Source organism: Sander lucioperca, chromosome 1, assembly GCF_008315115.2.
Source record: "Sander lucioperca isolate FBNREF2018 chromosome 1, SLUC_FBN_1.2, whole genome shotgun sequence".
Classification (NCBI taxonomy): domain Eukaryota; kingdom Metazoa; phylum Chordata; class Actinopteri; order Perciformes; family Percidae; genus Sander; species Sander lucioperca.
The window spans coordinates 3,250,884-3,272,910 of NC_050173.1; the positions used below are offsets into that span (position 1 = coordinate 3,250,884).

At 42.0% G+C, this 22,027-nt stretch overlaps 1 protein-coding gene across 1 annotated transcript in view; it reads left to right on the plus strand.

The window, feature by feature from the left end:
* LOC116056518 (glycine receptor subunit beta-like) overlaps positions 1–22,027 on the plus strand; it is a 136,129-nt gene that overhangs the window by 27,350 nt on the left and 86,752 nt on the right. Inside the window, exon 2 of the mRNA XM_031308644.2 lies at positions 10,185–10,308. Coding sequence (XP_031164504.1) covers positions 10,190–10,308 — 119 coding nt within the window. The 5' untranslated portion in view covers positions 10,185–10,189. The remainder of the gene's footprint in view (positions 1–10,184; positions 10,309–22,027) is intronic.

The following is a 22,027-nucleotide window of genomic DNA, read 5'->3' on the forward strand; positions in this document are numbered from 1 at the left end:
TGGTTTCATGTCAAATCAAAAGATTATATTTATAACTGATTAATTTATTTAAATTATATTAGCTTTAGCATGGCCTAATTAGTGAAGTGGAAGACACGATACGTGTCAAAATACCTTAAATCATTTCTGTGTCATTGCTCATATTACCTTGGAACATAGCAATGCGTAAGTGAGTTTTTATAGTTTTATATCATCATTTTCTATCTCAGCTTTGTCTCAAAGAACTAACTCCTCTGCTCACTGACAGGATACACCTTGCTATGCTAACTTCCCTACGTTAGCTCACTCACATCTCCCTAACTTTATCATTGTTCAAACTAAATATAGCTTTCAATCTGCACTTCCTGTCTCTCTGACACAGAAAGGAAAGTTTCCTCTTCAAGATTGCTGTGCCTAAATTGTGCTTAAAGGAGAATTCCGGTCGATTTCAACACGTAGCTCTGTTGTTTGTAAATTTGGAGTGCTGTCAGTAGCGAGAAAAACGAAAGCAATCGGTGCTGCCTACACCGTGTTATCCGTGTTGCAGCCAACAGGATGAAACAGGGCAAGTTTTAAACTTGTTTTTAGACATGTTTGAAATGTCATTACAAGTGCCTACCCATGTGCAGTCATTCCTTCCAAGGGAACACAGCGAATCTGACTGCAGTAGATGTGACAGAAATGCATAAAAGTTGTGTTGTTCCATACCTCTGTTTATTTCCTGTTTTTCGGTGAAGTCCACACTAGTCAATTGCCGAACTCATACAATCCAATATTCCAAAACATATTTTTTTTGGTTATGTCCATAGTAATGACTGTAGCAACAGGCTGTAACCTGACACCACGGCTCACTCAGCAGCCACAATTCAAAAGTTCAAGAGCTATCGCGCATGCGCATAGGTAACTTTGCAACGGTGGAGACTCACAGACTGTCAGCTGAGAGAGACACAAAGACGGAGCTTTGGGATAATAACGAAATTGTGTCAGAGTAGAATATCAGCTCAGATGGATAGTTCATCCCAATCCAATGTGGAACACACGGAGGAGTTTTTGGAGTTTGATGGTTGGGGTTATCTTTTTGAACCTGAATATACAGACGAAGAGTTATTCGCACAAGATCTTGTCGAGAGAAGGGCACAAACAGAGGAGCAGGAGGCTGCTGCTTCAAGGCCATGACGTGCTGGGACATGGTGGTGCTCCTGTGGAAACTGTATCGCAATGACCACCGAGGATGAAAGCCTGTGCTGTAAGGAATGGGATCTCATACAGCCTGGTCTGGATGGGTCCCCAGATAACGGACATTGTTTCGCCCATACAGAGAGGTTTCCCCATCTGATCTATAAGGATGTTCTGGAAGCGTTTTTTATAATAAACAGTTAGACTACAAACCGACAGCTCTCGTTTTAGCTTGTTGGTCGCATCGCTATTTGCAGAGTAGCATGCTGTAGGCTAGTTGTGTAAAACAGCGCGGTGGATGAGAGCAGCAGACGTTAGTTAGCTACTAGAGTTGAGCCGGATACTCGGCTGAAACGAGTATCCGGTGCGGATAAAGCACTTTTGCCGAGTACGAGTATTATACGAGTAATACGAGTCAATATCTGTGCTCGGATTGAATAAAAATCCTCATTGGATAGTTGACTGTGTCTGCGTTCTGTGATAGGCTAGTCGTCACAGCGCCCCTCCCCTACACACACATACAGATGTATTGCATTGTTGTGTCCCGCTCTGCTCACTCACACACACACAGAACATCTCTCTCTCTGTCTCTCTCTCTCTCTCAGGTTCGCCGGTCTTTTCCGTTAACGTTTAGGGTTTTTTCAGCTTCAGGTTTGTTTTTTACTTCGGTTTGTAGTACTTACTTATTAACCAGTAGAGTTTTGGTAAACGTGGGGTTTGTTCAGACGTGGTGCTTGGTAGAATGCGACTCGCGTTGTGTCTCTGCCTGTCGGAGATTTGTTTTCTTTTTTAAACCGTCAGCTGGCTCTAAACAGATCTGAAAAACAGCGTCGGACTATTTGATCCGTAGAACACAGTCCCCCCCGCCCCCCTCTCTCTCTTTCTCTCTCTCTCTGTCTCTCTCTTACTCTCTCTCACACACACACACACACACACACACACACACACACATACCTGGTGTGGAAATAAAAAAAAATAAATAAAAAAAAAATCACACTGATCATAAAAAAATTAAAAGTTAAAAAAAGAAAGTTATGTTGAGTATGAAAACTCTTGTTCATTACATTGTACTTCATAATTGCAACCGCATGTGTAGTATTCATTGTTCTTGTTCTGTATATAGTTTGTTATCGTGATCAAAACCATTGATCTGAAGCTCAATGCTGATGCTGTCATGTAAATAGTTTTCTAATCAGCAATAAATATAACAATTTCTGATCAACCCATACAACCCGTAGCATGTTTGCAGCTTAAAATGATCCCAAACTTCGTTGTTTTCTCTCGCCTGTCTCTTCTCTTAGACCCTCGCTATTTTCGTCTTCGTTCATTTGTAATCTGGGCCGTCAGTCTTGTGCATAGACAGAATATAAACGGTCTTGTGTCTACAGAAGCGTCAACCTGTTGTGTGCGCTAGTAATTATCCTCCGTGCGGAAACACAGTGAGCCGTACAACCTTAATTACATTGATTTAACGAAGCTTCGAGGCAAAGAATTTTGCTTCGAGGATTTTTTGTAATTCGAATTATTCAAGTTATTCGAGGAATCGTTTCAGCCCTAGAATATCGGCGCTTCACAATCCGCGAAATTAATTTTTTTTTGGTTTTTCTAGTAAATTAAGTACCTTAAGTTTAATACCCTGCTTTGACTCATCAATTCTGGACTCTGTGCTGCTGCCAGCCTCACCATCGATCGACTGTTAGCTTCAGCTGGCTAACGTTAGCTGTCAACCTCCCGACTAATGGTTACCGCTAGCTAGTGATCTAGCGAGGATTATCCCTTCAGACCACAGTGGACTTCAGTGAACACTCCATCCAAACTCCCGACTGGACCTTCGTCTGCCACGACTACTGGACTCTTCAGTCCCCCTCCCTGTCTCCGCCGATCACTTGATAGCTTTGAGACACCCGGTAAGCTGTTTGCTTACGCCGGCTAGCTTCTGTTAGCTTCCACCGACTGACGGCTTGCCGAGCACATCTGGTCGCTGTAGAGCTCTTTTAGCCCTGTTCCCGGCTCAAGCAAATAACACTTACAGCTAACGTTAGTGATGGCCACTAACTCTCTGCACTGCTGAAAATGCTGCTCCTAAAATATTCCTCACTGCAACTTCTCAACGTCATCTGCTACGTCGCTCCAGCTTGCATTGCCGACATAAAATCCCTCGGACTCCTACGTCATCCTCGTTATGTGCACAGGGCTAAGAGATGCAAGTTTGTTTAACGACGCTCCGCCCCACAGCGTCGTCGTCATCACAACAAACCACACATGCAGTCTGGTAACCTGAGACCTTTGTATTGTAGGATTTAATTCTAAAATGTGACCAATTTGACCGGTCTGGCCCTAAAAAGGCCAGACTTGATCTGACTCCAATTCTTTGGTCACTGTTTCTGTTCGTATACTGGTAGATCAGAGAAATAAAACTCAGGAATCAAATCAAGACTAGGATTCGTCCAGTTAAAGTTAATAACAAGTTTAGTGAATGATATTGCAGAATACAAGTACATGTACATGGATCTGATACAAGGCAAAGTCTATCTCCTAACGGACCGAGAGATTCCCCTCGCATCAGGTCCTGTTAAGTTGGGATACTCTCTATTTATCCATTTCTGTCCCATCCCTGGTGGTGCCTTCATCAGTTTGGATCCAGTCCAGATCTTCTGGCTCCAGCCGGCTCCTGACTAATTTGTAACACTGTATAAAAAACATGACCTTGACTTCCAATTCTCAGCTCAGAAGAAGCAAGCCACTATTGTTGGATTTTGAACACCTGGGTTTTAATCTCCAGCAAACTTTAAGGAGTTTTCATGAGAGCCAGATCATTTCCATACAGTGTCACAAATCCCGCGCTTGCATAGTGCTGACCATTGTTTGCCTCGTTCCCTCCTCTGATCAGAGAATTTCTTTTTCACCCTTCCTTTATAATATCTAATCACTGTAAAACTAGATGGTCTCTCATAACCCAGGGAAACAGAGGCATTGAGGTCAGCCCCATGAACTCTAAAACCTTTTCTTAACACTTTCACAAAATATATTCTAACAGTATGTGTTGACAGTGTCATTCCTCCCACCCCCTCTCGTTCAGCATCCACAAACAATACTACTTAATTTATGCTGCAAAACGCCCGCTCCAACAAAGCACTTCTTATTCATGACATCATTATAGAAAAGAAAATACACTTTCTCTGCTTAACTGCAAATCAAGCAAAATCAAGAGGATTACATGACACTAAACCAAGCCACCCAACCCGGCTATGTTTACATCCAGAAGCCCCGCTCCAAGGGCCGTGGTGGTGGGCTGGCTGTAATACACTGAAAGAACTTCCTGGTCAAAAAGCTTTCAGTACCGAATGTCACCTCTCTGGAATGCCTTGCGTTCAGTCTAACTTACAGTATATACCGTCCCCCTAAAGCCTCCACCACCTATCTGAGCTACTCACCTCTGTCTGCTCCAGGGGGCTGTTTCACAAAAGCAGAATTTATAAATCCAGGATAACCGATAAAGCGAGGCTTGACCTAGTTTAATCTGTGCAGCCTGGCTTGGTGCGTTTCACGAAGGCCAAGCCAGGCTGAGGAGGAGCAACTAGGTTGAGCCAGGCTGAAGTAATTTGGATAGATGAGCGTTCACGGCTTTCCTTAACAGACCACGATGTTGATAACAGATTTACTGATGCTAAAGTGGAGAATACGCATTGTTTATACTTTATACAGAGTGAGCAGCAGCTTCTTGTGTAAGTATGATAACATGAAACACATTATTTGTAAAACAGAAAAAAGAAACACGGCCGCTGTAATGAAACAGCAAGAGAAAGCGAGGCAGATGGACTGAATGCGTATGTAGCCTAAAAATATACATTTACTGACTACTGCTCTGAATTGAAACCGTCATAATCATACCATTCAAGAAGTGCCTGGACCTTGCTGTCTCTGATCATCATGCTATCCTGACCACAGTGGACGCCATGGCAGCCCACTACAACAACACTGCTCTACCTCTGAGCCTAGACTTTCTCACCTCCCTTAAAACCCGTACTATCTCCTACACCTGTTCAGCTCCATGGTACACCGCTGAACCATGAAAGCCTCTGGTCACTGACTGGAGAGACTTTATAAAAGAACTGACCTCACTGTCCACCTGGAGGCCTACACAGAACATGTGAGCTCCTACAAAGAAGCTCTTTCCAAAGCCAAGACAAATTATTACACCACCCTCATCTGCAACCAGTAAAACCACCTCAGAATGCTGTTTTCCACTATTACCGCCTGCTACGCCCCATTGACATCCACCAACCTCCGGTTGAACCTGATTGTTGTTGATTGTTGTGTTGTAGCAACTCCTGGTGTGTGCCCCATCCACTTCTAATTCCAATCAACCACAGGACATTGCTCCCTCCCCTGCTTATCTGCCTCAGCGCTACCTCTCCTCCTTCACGCCTGTGGACAACCATCTAGTGACCAAGCTGGTCACAAAAGCAAAGGCTTCCACCTGCTCTCTGAATCCAATGCCTACAGCCCTGGTCAAAGCATGTCTGCCTGTCCTGTGTCCCATTTTTTTTAATTTATTAGTTTATTTGTCAGGGACAATGCAGCGCACATTATTACATACATAATTATCACAGTCAAAGCCATAACAATATGTGTAGATGTGTTGCATAAAAGGTTTCTAGCACTTAGGCTAATTTGCAACCCCAGTCTCTGGTCAGGCCTTTCTAAAAAGATAATCCTTTTTAAAGAACTACATAGTGTGAGTTCAATCATGCAGCAGATACATTGTATACTAATATATTACATCAATATTTCACAGATTCATGACCACATTACACAAAACAGCACATCACGTAATAACACAAACCCCAAAAAGTCAGTTTAAGATAAGAACTTAATAAATCTATCAACATTTTAAAGCTTGTATTTCTGTACAATCAAACAGTGGTGCCACATTCTTGGTTTCTGATCCATTATTTTCAGTGCCTGTTTGTATAATGATATGATGGGTTTGACTGTCGTCTGGGAGGCTTGGCCCCATACAGTAGCACAGTAGGATAAGTGAGAGAGTATCATGGCATGAAAAAAACAGTAAAGCTGCCTTGACAGGTATGTGATGCCTTATCATTCTGAAACAGTTCAGGTTTGTCCGGACAGTCTTACAGAGTTTGTTAATGTGTTTATTGAATTTGTGTTGGGAATCCAGAATAATACCTAAAAATTTCAATCCCTCAACTTCCTCTATGGCCTCTTGGTCTATGTTGATAGTACACTTGGCTTTCCCTCTTATAGAGAAGCACATAGATACAGTCTTTTTGACGTTGAGCGTCAGATGGATGTCTTTGAGCCAATGGGATATACCCTCCATTTCCTTGGTCAGGGTCTCTGCTGCTGCACTTGGTGTCCTAGCTGATGCATAAATTACTGTATAGTCAGCATACATTTGACAGTTGGCTGACTGAAAGCATGTTGGTAAATCGTTTATATATAAACTAAAGAGCAGAGGCCCCAAGATGGAGCCCTGTGGGATACCCATTGTGGATTGTAGTGGCGTTGAGAGTTCAGTGTTTATTTTAACACGTTGCTCTCTATGCTCCAGATATGATGCAAACCAGCCGAGCATGTTCAGAGAAGTTGAAGGTGGTGAATTTATTCACGAGTATATTGTGGTTCACGGTGTCAAAGGCCTTTTTTAGGTCTATAAACACAGCTCCCACAACATTACCCTTGTCCAACTTACTCTTGATGTTCTCGGTAAGGTAGCAGTTAGCCATTTCTGTAGAGTACCCTGGTCTTGATAAGTTTGTTTCTTTTGAGATGCTCTACTAACTGTTTTGTGATAATATTTTCAAAATTTTGGAAAGAGCAGGCAATATTGAGATTGGCCTATAGTTGCCTGCTTTATCCTTTGCACCAGCCTTGAAAATTGGGGTAATGATGGCTTGTTTCCAACTTTGTGGGAATTTGCCCACTCTGATGGAAAGGTTTACCAGGTGGGTTACAGGTTTAACCAGGGCAGAGCAGTGAGTTCTGATAAAGGCAGTGTCCAACCCAAACACATCCTTTGCCTTAGACATATTTAGTTTATTAATGATTTTATGTACTTTTTCATGACTGACCTCCTTAGTTTGGAAAAGCCTTGATGGCTCAGACTTTGTGGTCTGTGATAGGGTTGCTGGTTCAACATTCTCAGCAAGCTCCTCCACTGACTGAATAAAGAAATTATTGAATTAATTTGCAATAGCTGAATTGTTAGTGCAGATAACTCCATTCACTTCCAATTCTGTTATTGTTTTTTGTTGACTAGGCTTGAGTTTAGTAAGGCTGTTGAGGTGCTTCCTTCTGATTCCTCAATCAGTTGCATAAAAGTCTTTGCTTTACGCAGTTCTCTGACTACTGCATTCTAATGTAATGACAATAACTTATAACAATAACTTATTTCACCAGTAAATTGCTGGTAAACGACAAAGTTGGGAAAAAGGTGTTTTACAATAACTTTGAATGCACCACAAGGCTGGTGAGGTGAGTTTCACCTACCTATCGAGCAGATGGCAAGGTTGTTGTGTTTGCTCAGCGTGCCGCGAGGGAGGTGATCAAATTGTTTGGTGATCGAGTAGATGGCAAGGTATCCATGTCCGAAAAAGTTAAATCTCTGCATTCCATTCATACTTACCGACTGGACGTTGTCAACCTGGGACATCTGTTTGTTCGGTGTTGACCAAGTGGTAACAGCAGAAGTCAGCAGCAAAGCAGTAATGCGCAAACATTTTCTTCATCTCTATGGTTTCTTTGTTTTGTTCTTGAGCCAGTAACTATTTGATTAAAAGCAAGGGCTATTCTGCCAATTATTAGCAGAAAAAATGAGTTAGAAAGGATTGGAGTGGAGCCTGACAAACCACTCAACCCTTCCTCTTGTCTGATTTTCGTGGTGGATGTCATCAACTGCTCCTTGGAATTTGGCGTAGTACCCACCTACTTTAAAACTGCCTCAGTCACCCCTATCCTCAAGAAGCCATGATCTACTCACCAATGCTGACTCTGGACACATCAGCATACTCATTCTCCTCTACCTCTCCGCAGCCTTTGACACAATCTCCCATACCATTCTCCTCAACCACCTGTCCCATCACCTTGGTATCACTGGCACAGCTCTCTCCTGTTTTCAGTCTTACCTCTCACACAGGAAACAATTTGTCACCATTAGCAACTCCCGCTCCGATCCAGCTCCAAGCCAACCAAGGTGTGCCTCAAGGCTCTGTGCTTGGACCCATGTTCTTCACCATCTACATGCTCCCCCTTGGTCAGATTATCTGGCAACATGGTCTCAGTTTCCACTCCTATGCCGATGAAACACAGCTCTATATCAGTACCAAACCACGGTCAACTGTCTGCATGACATCAAAGCCTGGATGTTAACCAAACTACTTAAACTGAACAGCAATAAAACAGAGCTCTTGGTTGTGGCCCCCGCGCTTCTCCAGAAGGTTGGAGATCTCATCCTGGATGTTGATGGGTGCGCCATCTGCCCATCCTCTGAGATCCGCAACCTTGGTTAATCCTGGACTCTACCCTCTCTTTCCATACTCACATCAACATCACCAAATCAGCCTTTTTTCATCTCAAAAACATCTCCAGCCTCAGGCCATCACTCTCTGACTCTGTGGCAGAAACCCTCATTCATGCTTTCATAACCTCCCGTTTGGACTACTGCAATGGAGTCCGGTCTGGACCCAGCAAAACCCTAGACAGGCTCAAGTATGTCCAAAACTCTGCTGCCAGGGTCCTCACCCACAGCACATCACCCCAACCCTCATCCACCTTCACTGATCCCAATTAATAGGTGTTATATACTGAACGCATCCAAGCTGGCACGCGCCATCGTGACGTCAAAATGATGTCATATCCTGCTGGCGCGTCCGATTTATAGCGCGCGCTGTCGCGCACGGCTCTTTTTTTTTCAGCGGTGAGCGACAAAGCGGAAACGGGAGGCCGAACGGGTCCGCAGCCAACCGGATGCCAGGGCTCTCACAGTGACTGCTAGTCTCTCTTGTAAACTTACTAAGTTAAGATGAGTTCTTTTATGGTGAATGAAAGGCTTGATCCGACGAAGTAGCTCATCCAATCAAATCGAAGCATTGACGGCAATGCTGCAGCCAGTTCTGCCGTTGTTTACCTTTTTCTTCTTCTTCTAGTCCGTAGAAAGAGCAACGTCGGTAGTCTTTGCTCATTAGCGCCACCGCTGTTCAGGAGAAGACTGCAACTAGTGTCGCGACCACCAGCGCGGGTGTAAATGGTCACGGCGTTCACGCCATGTGGGCTACGGTTACTGTAAAACGGCCTTAAGTCCCGCATCACATATAAAATCCTCCTTCTCACCTACAAATCCCTCCATGCCCTGGCCCCACAGTACCTCTCCAACCTCCTCCATCCATACACCCCACCCTGCAATCTGCGGCCCTCAGACGCTGGCCTGCTCTCGATTCCCCACACCAGAGTCTGTACCTTTGGAGACAGAGCCTTTAGTGTTGCAGCCCCATCCCTCTGGAACACCCTCCCAGCAGATAGCCGAAATGCAACATCCCTGGACATTTAAAAAAAAACTCCTGAAACACCACCTGTTTACCACAGCCTACAACCTCCTTTACAGTATAGAAATTACTTTACAGTAATTCTGTAAAGTGTCCTTGGGTTTCTTGAAAGGCGCTATATAAATAAGTTATTATTATTATTACATTATCATCATTCAAGGAACATTTGAAAAGGTTACTAATCAACAATGAGTTAAGATCTTTTCATTTATCTAATTTAGCAAATTTTAAACAAAAACTTTTTAAACTAATTTACAACAAAAACAACAGAGATTGGTTGTTAGGCACACTCAATTTCTCAAAAAATGTCATTAGAATTGATGCTATGCTCTTAAGAAAAACTTAAAACTTAAAATTGGCCAAATCTAGCACAATTGCTAAATTGGCAACACTGTTAAGATACTTGTTGAATAATGTGTTACACGTACCATGTGTTACGGCCAGCTTTTAACTCTGTTTTAGGCACCATGTCTGCTGGATTGAGGCCGGTGATCTTGTTGCTGTCGCTGCTGTGTTGTTGGAAACTGACAATGGGCAAAGAAGGAAAATCCAAGGGAAAGGCAGGCAAGCAAGTCGTCTGTCCATCGTAAGTTAATATACTTTATCTCCAAGTTCATCTCAATACATTACCATTACTATCAACATTATCTTACCAATGCCATAATGTCATTACTACTGATACTGAGAGCAAGGCAATGCAAGGATATTTTTAGTTGTTTTTACATACGTTTTTTTTTTTTTTATTGTATCTTGTTATGTTTTCTGCTGTATTATAATATGCATAATCTTAAGGTTTTTGCTGTAGACAAATACTGTTGGTCTGTTTGTTTCCATTCTGTCTGTAACACTCTGCAATTAGTCGTATTGGCTACTTATAATAATTATAATGGAAGGTGAACGGTTGCAACAACTGACCAATCATTAAATTTGTCAATACGTGTTTGGCGATGGTTATTGCCAAGTCACCTATTGAGGTATTCCAGATGGATAGTTCTTGGGGTCGGGACTTAATAATATTGATAATAACTATAAACTTCATTTTGTCAGGCAGGTGAGTGCAAGGCAACAGGGAACTGACCTAAATGCAGACAATCCAGGCAGACAGTAACAGCTTGGTGATTTATTTAAAAAGTGGAGACAAGCTTCCTGACAGGGGTAGAAAATCTAAACTGAAGTAACTAAGAGTCCATTAGTAAACAGGAGACTGAAGACAGGTCGACGAGCAGGTACAGATAAGGGTTCTAGGTTTCAGGGTATAGGTGTCATTTACACTGGGGACATGTCCCCACCCCTTTTTTTGAAATTGTCGCATTTGTCCCCATCACTATTTAAAAGCAAATTTGTTGAAAATGTTCGGAAAATAGAACAGAAAAACACACGTGGAATATGTTTTGAATGTGCTGACAGTTTAGTGAAATTCAGGTGGTCAAGGTGCACATACACAAAACATGTATATAAAAACAGATATAAATTTATATTTGTATCTGTGTGTGTGTGATATAAATATATTATATTTATATATATATATATATATTTATATCACACACACACACAAACACACACACACACACACACACACACACACACACACACACACTCATACTATGTATGATGTGATGGAGATTGTTACTGCAGAAATCTACCTGGATAAAAGATAATTGTAAGCTGTGTATACAGAGCACATGGTTCCAATATTGAAATATTCAAGAATAGTATGGAAAGATTGTTTGCCAAGAAAGATCAAAAAGCCATGTTCATTAAATGACATCAGTGACCATTTCAAAGTTTTTGTGATGTTTGGGATTAGATACAGGAGAGAAAGAACAGAATAATCTGTAAATAAATTTAGAAATGAATTACTAAAACAAAAGTGTATGAAGAGACTGATACAAACAAAGCCTATGAAACATTCCTGATAATACTTTAATCATTAGATGACGAACACTGTCCTTTAAAACAATACAACAAAAAGCAAAAATATATAGAAAGGCCATGGATGACAAAGGGACTACAAAATGCATGAAAAAGAATGCTTTGTATAAAAAATCCATAAAATACAGAACTATAGAAGCAAAAAATAAGTACAAAAGATACAAAAATAAATTGACTAATAATATGATAATATAGGATATGTAAGACAGTTTATTTTAACAAAATATTAAACGATAATAAAAATGATATCAAGGGCATGTGTTGAATAATATTATCAGGAATGGATCAATAAATATAAACTACCCTCAGTATTTTATAGATAATGATAGAACTGTAAGGAAAATGAACGATGTGGTTAAAGGCAGGGTTTGTAATGTTTGCAATGTAATATTAAAAAGCTAGCAAGATTTGAAAGTAGCATCTCCTCGGGGCTTTCTCTAACCCCTCCCCCTGCCCTCGGGGCTCTGCCCACACACAGACGTGTACGAGCACCGCTGGGTCGCTACTTCAGAGCAAGGACTGCAATTTTATTCATAAACTACTTCATTTTACATACCACTACACAATTTACATAGGAAATGTGAATAAAAAAATCATTCCATTTTACATATCTCATCTCCGTACATGCTGCACGAAATAATTACAACCAATGTGGTGTAAAAATTCTTTATTTTTCATATAAGCAATAATAAATATCATATAGTAATCCAAACTTTGTCCAGGGCTCCAGACAGGTCTGGTTCTACATGTGGCAGTATTATCAGCTGTGGCAAACTACTCTGGCAATGATTGTCCTTGGGGAAGAATATAGAAAGACAGCCACAATGAACAACAGTACCATTACCATTTCTCTGGCGAAACTGTTAAGTACCAACAGTGTTGGGGAGTAATGGAATACATTTACCGGCATTACGTATTCAGAATAGAAATTATGAGTAACTGTATTCCGTTACAGTTACAATTTAAATAGTTGGTATTTAGAATACAGTTACATTGTTGAAATCAATGGATTACATGACGATACTTTTCTGTTTCACAAGTTTATTTACTCTATGACTAAATTAAGGCAACTCCATGCATTTCCCAGAAGCCCCGATATGAAAACGAAAACTATTTTATAGTTGACGTGTGACTTTACATTCTCCTACGTGCTGATTTACTAGCCCCAGAGCCGTTGAAAGACTGACTAGCCCCGTTTGACATGCTAGCTAACGTTAGCTAAAATTAGCTCATGGTAGCTTAGACTGCGGTTAGATTTTTGTAGTATGCAGTTCGGGACTACAAATACAAAAATCTATCTGCTTGTTCAGGTACATATTCAGCCAGTTGGAACAGAAGAACACACCAGAATAGGCCTGTTTAGTAAACTGTATGTGATGGCCGCATTCCTATACTTATAAAATGCAATGTGGAAGTAATCCAAGTATTCAGAATACGTTACTCAGATTGAGTAACGTAACAGAATACGTTACAAATTACATTTTTGGGCATGTATTCTGTATTCTGTAACGGAATACGTTTTGAAAGTATCCTTCCCAACACTGAGTACCAATATCATTGATCTAACTCATTGTGCAGACTGATCTCATTAAGTGGCGTATGTATGACACGCCAATCCGTATGCCATTTTTGCGTGTTATCAAGACGCATAATCGCTTTTTAGCGTGTTTATCACAAACACGCCGTTTGGCCTTGGATAGCTGAAGACATGAAAGGGGAGAGAGAGGGGGAATGACATGCAGCAAAGGGCCGCAGGTAGGAGTTGAACCCACGGCCGTTGCGTCGAGGAGTAAACCTCTATAAATGTGCGCCTGCTCTACCAACTGAGCTAACCTGGCCACCACCGTCGTGTTTTTGTCGTGTTTTTGTCGTGTTTTTGTCGTTTTTTTGTCTTTTTTTTTGTGTTACTAAAGCCTTTCCCAATGTTCTTTTCTAAACCCAACCTTTTTTTTTTACACGCGTGTGACGTTCTCGCAATAGCACGGCACGTTCTCGAGATAACACGCGTGTGTATGTTTACATCCGCTGTATACAGTGCGACATATTCTTCTCTACAACTAACGTTCCAGTCAACTAGTCTCAGCCTGCTCGCTTGTCAGCGAGTCACATCACTTGACTCACTTTCACTTTGACCTCTATAGCAGCTATAACAGTTAATTTTTAGTAGGCTATATTCGAACCTATCCATAATCCTTTTTTGCTATTTGCCTCATTATTTGATATACAAAAATATAAATAATGTCAGACAGCGTATTAGTAATTATTTAAAAAATATAAAATCCAGTTCCTGCCAGCAGGGGGTGCTGCAGCACCCTCAGCACCCCCCTTCCCATGCCCTTGCTCTAGTTTGTTCCCTAGTTGTGTCTGCAGCCTTTTTTAAATTTAACTCTTTTTTGCCTTTTTAGCAGGGTGGGCAGTTGCAAGTAACTGCAGCAGTGGCAGCTTTTGCTGAGTTTTCTCCTCCATTTTCCAGTTAACTTCGGTGGTGATGATGCATATTGACGTCAGGCTTGTACACAGGAGGGGTAGAGTACACGCAGCAGGGCAAGGAGACATGTTATTAGTTCTTTCTAAGCAGACCGCGAGGCGGTGATTGGTGGGCGTTTTTACATCATTACAGCAGCTACAGATGACAGATCTTTTTTGCTGCTTTTTCAGAGCGCAGAAGTTTTTAATTGCTGTAAAACTGCTAAAACTTATATTTTTAATTTGTCTTTTAAAAACAGGTGTATTTCCAAGATGAATGAAAACTGCTTATGTCATTCCACTATACAACACTGGAGACAGTAATCAATTTACTAACTGCAGGCCGTTGTCTTTACTCTGTTCTCAGGAAATATTAGGAAAACTGTATGTCAATAGACTGGACAATTTTATTGAGAAGCATACATTGTTAGTTGATAGTCAGTATGAATTAATCTCGAACAGAGCTACATCCATGGCATTAATAGAGTTATTTGAAGACAATACTAGTTCTATAAATTCAATTCCATTATATTTATTGTTATATGTTATATCAGGACACTTTACAGATAGAGTAGGTCTAGACCACTCTATAATTTACAGAGACCCAACAATTCCCCCCAAGAGTAAGCATTTGGTGTGACAGTGGCGGATGCAGTGGGAATATTTAGAGTTGAAAAAAGCATTTGATTCAACTGATATTAATCAATAAACTGTAAAAGTATTGTATCAGAGGGGTTGTAATCAAATGAAAAGCTACATAAGTAACATACATCAATTCGTGCAAATAGGGGATTACAAATCAAAGCACTTAGATATCACCTGTGGAGTCCCACAGGGGTCGATTACAAAACAACAATCATGAACACACCAATACACTGTATTTAATATTACACACTTGTCTGGTAGAATTTAAGACTGCACAGATAATTTCTAAAGCAAAAATAAACTGCTGCCTGGAAACATACGACTGTTCACAGATAGAAAAGGGGGTTATAACATCAGATGACAATTAAATTTGAAACAGCAGTATGCTTGGACCAATTTCAAAAGTATATGTATTTTAATTTGAGGGGTGGTTTTGTGGAATAGTCTTGGCGAATCAATCAATGTATAAATATGAATGCAGTTTTTAAAAGTACAAGAGATATATTTTTGAAAATACAGAAGTGAGGATGGAGAGTGTAAATGGTGCTTGTTTTTTTTGTTGCTAATAGCTTGATAGAGTATGACATAAATTGGAGTAGTATTTTTGTTATTATTTGTTCATTAATTAATTTCTAATTAATTAAAATCATTAATTGTTTTCTGTTTTAGTTTTCTTTATTGAATTGTGAACTTGTCTACGGTAAAGACAGGGGGTAGGACTTCCTAGGCTTCTTCCTATCCCTTTTCAAACGGGTCTAGTGGGTGTAACCTTCCTTTTTTTTTTGGTTCTTTTTTATATTTTATTCATTTTATAATCAATAAAGATGTCATTCATTCGGTTTTGAACATGAGCAGAAATCTTGCTTAAACACACCTGACCTAGTCCAGGGGCCTCATGTCGTAAAGACACAAAACTGGGCTACACCAGGTTCCTTTATACATGCGCATGTGAAAGAGCCACTGACCCTGCATTGCCTCCTCCCATAAATTACTGGATCTGGCTGTAGTAGTTGAGCCTCCCTGACCGTCTTCTCAATACCCCAGGTGAGCAGGGCAACAACACGCTCAGAAGCTGGGTTGACCTCTGTGGATAAACAGTTAGACTACAAACAGACAGCATTTGTTTTAGCTTGTTTGTAAAAATTCGCTATTTGCAGAGTAGAGCTGTGTTAGCGTAAAACAGCGCGGTCAAGAGCTGGACAAGAGTGGACTGAGCAGACAGAGCAGATTGAAATATCACTTTCTACATATTTATGCCTGTCTATACAGGTGAGTGCATTGATAAGTATTGACTTTTTACTCACAAAGGTTTTATTGTAGCCTACTTACAGTAACAAGACTAGCATGAGTTCATCTGCCCCAGCGGCCATTGGTAATCCTCTCTGTATTGTTCCCAGTCAGGTACTGCGTGTTTTAACGCACACACATCTCGGCTCAGCTGTGTGTGTGGAGCGCGGGCATCGCTGTACAGAATCCCGGCATGTGAATAGAGATGCAAATACAGGGGCTGGGTTTGTGCTCTACCTATGTAATGTTACCAGCTGTAAATGCTTGAAATACTAAATAACAGAACACATTTTTTCCTCTTCACATTTTCTGAATTCACGATTATTCTGCGGGCCAGACTAAATGCTTTGGCGGGCCGGATGTGGCCCGCAGGCCGCCAGTTGACGCTAGCTGATCCAAGCACAGAGCCTTGAGGCACGCCTTGGTTGACCAGAGCTGGATTGGAGCGGGAGTTGCTAATGGTGACAAATTGTTTCCTGTGTGAGAGGTAAGACTGAAACCAGGAGAGAGCTGTGCCAGTGATACCAAGGTGATGGGATAGGCGGTTGAGGAGAATGGTATGGGAGATTGTGTCAAAGGCTGCGGAGAGGTTGAGGACAATGAGTATGTGATGTGTCCAGAGTCAGCAGTGGTGAGTAGATCGTTTGTGATTTTGATGAGGGCGATTCTGTACTATGATACGGTCTGAATCCTGACTGAAGGGGTTTATAGAGCTCATGGTTGGGCTGATGGTCTTGGGCGGCAACTGCTTTTTCCAGGATTTTACTTTGAGATTGGCCGGTAGTTGTTTGCATCCTCCGGATCCGAACCTGGCTTCTTGAGGATAGGGGTGACTGAGGCAGTTTTAAAGTAGGTGGGTACTATGCCAGATTCCAAGGAGCAGTTGATGAGGAGGTTGGTGGGTGTCAATGGGCCGTAGCAGGCGGTTAATAGTGGAAAACAAAATTCTGGGGTGGTTCTGCTGGTTGCCAATGAGGGTGGTGTAATAATTTGTCTTGGCTTTGGAAAGAGCTTCTTTGTAGGAGCTCACATGTTCTTTGTAAGCCTCCAGGTGGACAGTGAGGTCAGTTATTTTATAAAGTCTCTCTAGTCGGCGACCAGAAGCTTTAATAGAGCAAAGTTCAGCGGTGTACCAAGGAGCTGAACAGGTGAAAGTTTTAAGAGGGACGAGAAAGTCTAGGCTCAGAGACAGAGCAGTGTTGTAGTGGGCTGCCATGGCGTCCACTGTGGTCAGGGCTGTTTTGGTGGTCAAGTGGGTGGCTAACACATTTGTTAGGGCTGGGGTGCTCACTGATTTGATGTTACGAAATGTAATTGTACGTGTAGTACGTTACCTAGGGAGGTGGGCATAGTAAAGAGGATAGCATGATGATCAGAGACAGCAAGGTCCAGGCACTGTAGATGGAGGGGTGTAGTGCCAGTGGAGCACACAAAGTCCAAGAACCAAGACCTTTGGTGTGGGTGGGACCTTGGACATGCTGTGTGAAGTTGAGGCAGTCCAGTAGAGATAGAAGTTTGGTGGCTAGTGTGCAGTCCACATGGATATTAAAGTCACCAAGGAGGAGTGTAGAAGGAAACCTGGAGCAGACAGAGGTGAGTAGCTCAGATAGCTCAGACATGAAGGTGGTGGAGGCTTTAAGGGGACGGTATATAAGGACAATCTGAAATGGAGCCGACCCAGTTAGACTGAACGCAAGGCATTCCAGAGAGGTGACATTGGGTACTGAAAGCTTTTTGACCAGGAAGTCCTTTCGGTGTATTACAGCCAGCCCACCGCCACGGCCCTTGGAGCGGGGCTTCTGGATGTAAACATAGCTGGGTGGGGTGGCTTCAGCCACCCCCTGAACAGCTACTTTTTGTTGTTGCCGTCTGGCCGCAGATTCAGTCTGCCTAAATGCAGGACAAACAGACACAAAACCTCTTTTGTTCCTGCTGCTATAGGCTTTGTTAATAATTCAATGTGAGATGTGGACTTCTGTGTAGTATGTATTTATTTTTGTCCTTTATTGATGGTGTCTGTTGTTTGTATAGCCTATGTGTTGTTTATGTTGCATTCTATTGCTGCACAACAAATTGCCACTTGGGGTAATAAAGACTCCTTGACCTTGACCTTTGTTTAGTGTCATGTAATCCTCTTGATTTTGCCAGGTTTCAGTTAAGCAGAGAAAGTCTATTTTCTTTTCTGTAATGATGTCATGAATAAGAAGTGCTTTGCTGTTAATGGAGCAGGCATTTTGCAGCATAAATGAAGCAGTATTGTTTGTGGATGCTGAGCAAGAGGGGGCGGGAGGAATGACACTGTCAACACATACTAAAGGTCTCAGGATACCAGACTGCATATGTGGTTTGTTGTGATGACGACGACGCTGTGGGGCGAGCGTCGGTCAGACAGTATGGTAGGGATGGTATGATCGGAGTAAACAAACTTGCATCTCGTAGCCCTGTGCACATAACGAGGATGACGTAGGTGTTCGAGGGACTTTACGTCGGCAATGCAAGCTGGAGCGATGTAGCAGATGACTTTGAGAAGGTGCAGTGAGGAATATTTAAGGAGCACCATTTTCAGCAGTGCAGAGAGGTAGTGGCCAACACTAATGTTAGCTGTAAGTGTTAGCTATTTCCTTGAGTCGGGAACATGGGTAAAAGAGCTTTACAGCGAACAGATATGCTAAGTGAGCTGTCAGTCGGTGGAAGCTAACAGAAGCTAGCCGGTGTAAGCAAACAGCTTACCGGGTGTCTCAAAGCTACCAAGTGATTGGCGGAGACAGGGAGTACATGTACTTGAAAGAGTCTGGTAGTCGTGGCAGACGAAGGTCCAGTCGGGAGTTTGGATGGAGAGTCCACTGAAGTCCACTGTGGTCTGAAGGGATAATCCTCGCTAGATCACTAGCTAGCGGTAACCATTAGTCGGGAGGTTGACAGCTAACGTTAGCCAGCTGAAGCTAACAGGTGATTGACGCTGAGTAACGTACCTTACACAGGCTGGCAGCAGCATACAGTCCAGAATTGATGAGTCAAAGCAGGGGATAGAAAGGTGTTGAGAATGACCAACACCTAATCTAAAACTTAAGGTACTTAATTTACTAGAAAAACAAAAAAAATTAAAGCTGCAAGCAGCGATGAACGGGCCCTCGCGCCTCTGCGCACGTCTGGGTTACTGGCAGTCGCCGCTCCTTGCGACCATGCATTTGCGCGGCACTCAGACACTGCAAATCATCACCAATGAAAAGGGAACTCTCTGCTGAGTTCAACGATACCTCACACAAGACTCTATGTCATACAGTTCATTAGCTACGACAGGGGGCGTGGCCAAAGCATAGGGGTCGGGGCAAACCTTTACCAATAAAAAAGGAAGTCTCTGCTGAGTTCATTGATACCTCACATTAGACTCTACCTTAAACGGGTCACCAGTTATGAAAGGGGGCGTGCCTTAAGCATAGAGGGGCGGGACAAACCATCACCAATGAATAAGGAACTCTCTGCTGAGTTCAATGACACCTCACACAAGACTCTACCTTAAACGGTTCAAATGTTATGAAAGGGGCGTGGCTAAATAATAGGGGGCGGGCCAAACCATCACCAATGAAGAATGAACTCTCTGCTGAGTTCAATGACACCTCACACAAGACTCTACCTTAAACGGTTCAAATGTTATGAAAGAGGGCGTGTCCTGCATAAGGGGGCGTAGTTAAAGTATAGGTATCACATGTATCACATGTAGACCAACAAGTTTCATGTAAATCGGATGATTTGTTTGTCATATAAGGCTGATTTCCTGTTGCCAGCGGAGGGCGCTATGACCAAAAGTCAGTATTGGCCTGTATATGTCCTCAGGCCTGGACTCTTGTTGATTGTGGGAAATTTCAAGCAGATATGACAATGTACACTGTAGTTACAGCCACTTTCTCACACTCAAAATGGCCGCCACACCACGCCCACACCGTCTGATGAAAAGTTTTTCTTTTTTATTTTAACTTATTCCCAAGTGTCCTTCATGAGCTAGTTCAAGTGCTCATGCATGTAGATTTTGTGGCAGCACTATGGAATTTCCCCGTAGAACTATGTATCCCACTACACAAAGTGTCCATTTGTGATGGCCTTGCGTACCTCCACTATTTCAAAGTCAGTAGCAGAGGCCTCCTCCATCTCTCGGGTAGTCAGTGATCTGGGTGTGTGCTACACCCAGATCACTGACTACACTACAAATCTCACATACTCTTCTGATTCATGTTTGTATATCTTCTTTTTTCCGGTATCCCCTAACAGCCGTGAAAGCGGGTCTGCTATGTTCTGTTTGGACCCATCAGTCTATGCATCTGTGCACATGGTTTGGATCGCTGACTGTATATAACTTCCAACGGCTTATGATCTGTGACTAGATCAAACTAACTGCCATACAAATATGGATGTAGCCTCTCACAAGCCCACACCAGAACTAAGGCTTCACGCTCTGTCTGAGAGTACTTCCGCTCACAGTCTGTCAGGCTGCGACTCACATAGCACACAAGTACCATCTCTCCATGCTGGTCCTGCACTAGCACTGCTCCTATACCTACAGGACTTGCATTTGCTATTACCTTGGTTGGTGCTTCCTTGTCAAAGTAGGCTAGGGTACCAGCTCTGGCCAGTTCATCCTTTAAAGCTTGAAATACTTTTTTCTGTTCTGGTCCAAAGTTGAATTGTGTGTCCTTTCTGGTCAGACGTCGTAGTGGCTCTGACAGTGTTACAAACTGTGATATGAACCTACTGTTGGGAATTGGTAAGGGTACAGATTCAATTATTGGCAAGTTATCAAAGATGTTTTATCAATATTAATAAAGTTATGAATATATGTATTCATAACTTTACCAAATTGACCAGTGGTGGAGGAAGTACTGAATGTCAGTACTTAAGTAAAAGTACAAATAACCAGAGACATATTTACTTTAGTAAAAGTAGAAGTACCACAATTACAACCCTACTTAAGTAAAAGTAAAAAGTACCTGATTTTAAATGTACTTTAAGTATTAAAAGTAAAAGTACTTGCATAACGATTTATTCTCTTAATTTTATTTGCATATTACCATTTAAAATGGTTGGGCTGAAAATGACCCGGGTGCTATTCTATGGGTCCTAATGCATCCCTGTGTTTTGGCCCTATTTGGAACAAGAGCTTTTCTTCCAAATATGGTATGCTCATGAATATTTAGATGAGCTGCACGCTGATTGGTTGAGCGAACCACATACACATACAGTGGAGACGAGACAGCAGGTCTCATATTTCAGACACTGCAATGTTATACATTGTTTGTCTGATATTTCATTACTAAATTCACTTCTGAGACTTTTTTATGCGAGAAATCAACTATGTAAAGGTCAAATATATGCCGTTTTACGAAAATTGATGACTAATTGCAAATTTTGTCCGACTGTGTGTCGAAGTTCATGAGCTCCGTGACAGCGGCCGGTGCTGCCTAGGTTGTCCTTTCACAGACCCCGGGTACACCTTCGGCATAACTATAGTATATTTAAAGTTTGAATTTCGTCACGGCATGTATATCACAGCTACCCTAAGGTCTTACAAAGCTAACACTTTTGTCCGATTTCAATTTAAGGCATTTTTGTGAATTTGAGGGGTCATGTTAGAGGAGCTGCTAGCTAGGCTATGTGTCCCATTCAATCCTATGGGAAAAGATCGCTGCTACACTTTCAGCATAACTATAGTATATTTACACTTTGAATTTTGTCACGGCATGTATATCACAGCTACCCTAAGGTCTTACAAAGCTTAGCTGATACTTTTGTCCGATTTCAATTTAATGCATTTTGGTGAATTTCAGAGGTCTCGTTAGGAGGAGCCTAGCTGACTCTCATTGATAGAGCTCCATCCAGCTCACTGCGGGCTCTATCAATGAGACTCGCGGTCAAGAGGCGTTTATTTCCCCGATCGTTTGTTTAAATAACTCAACACGCATATCCATTATATAATTAACTGG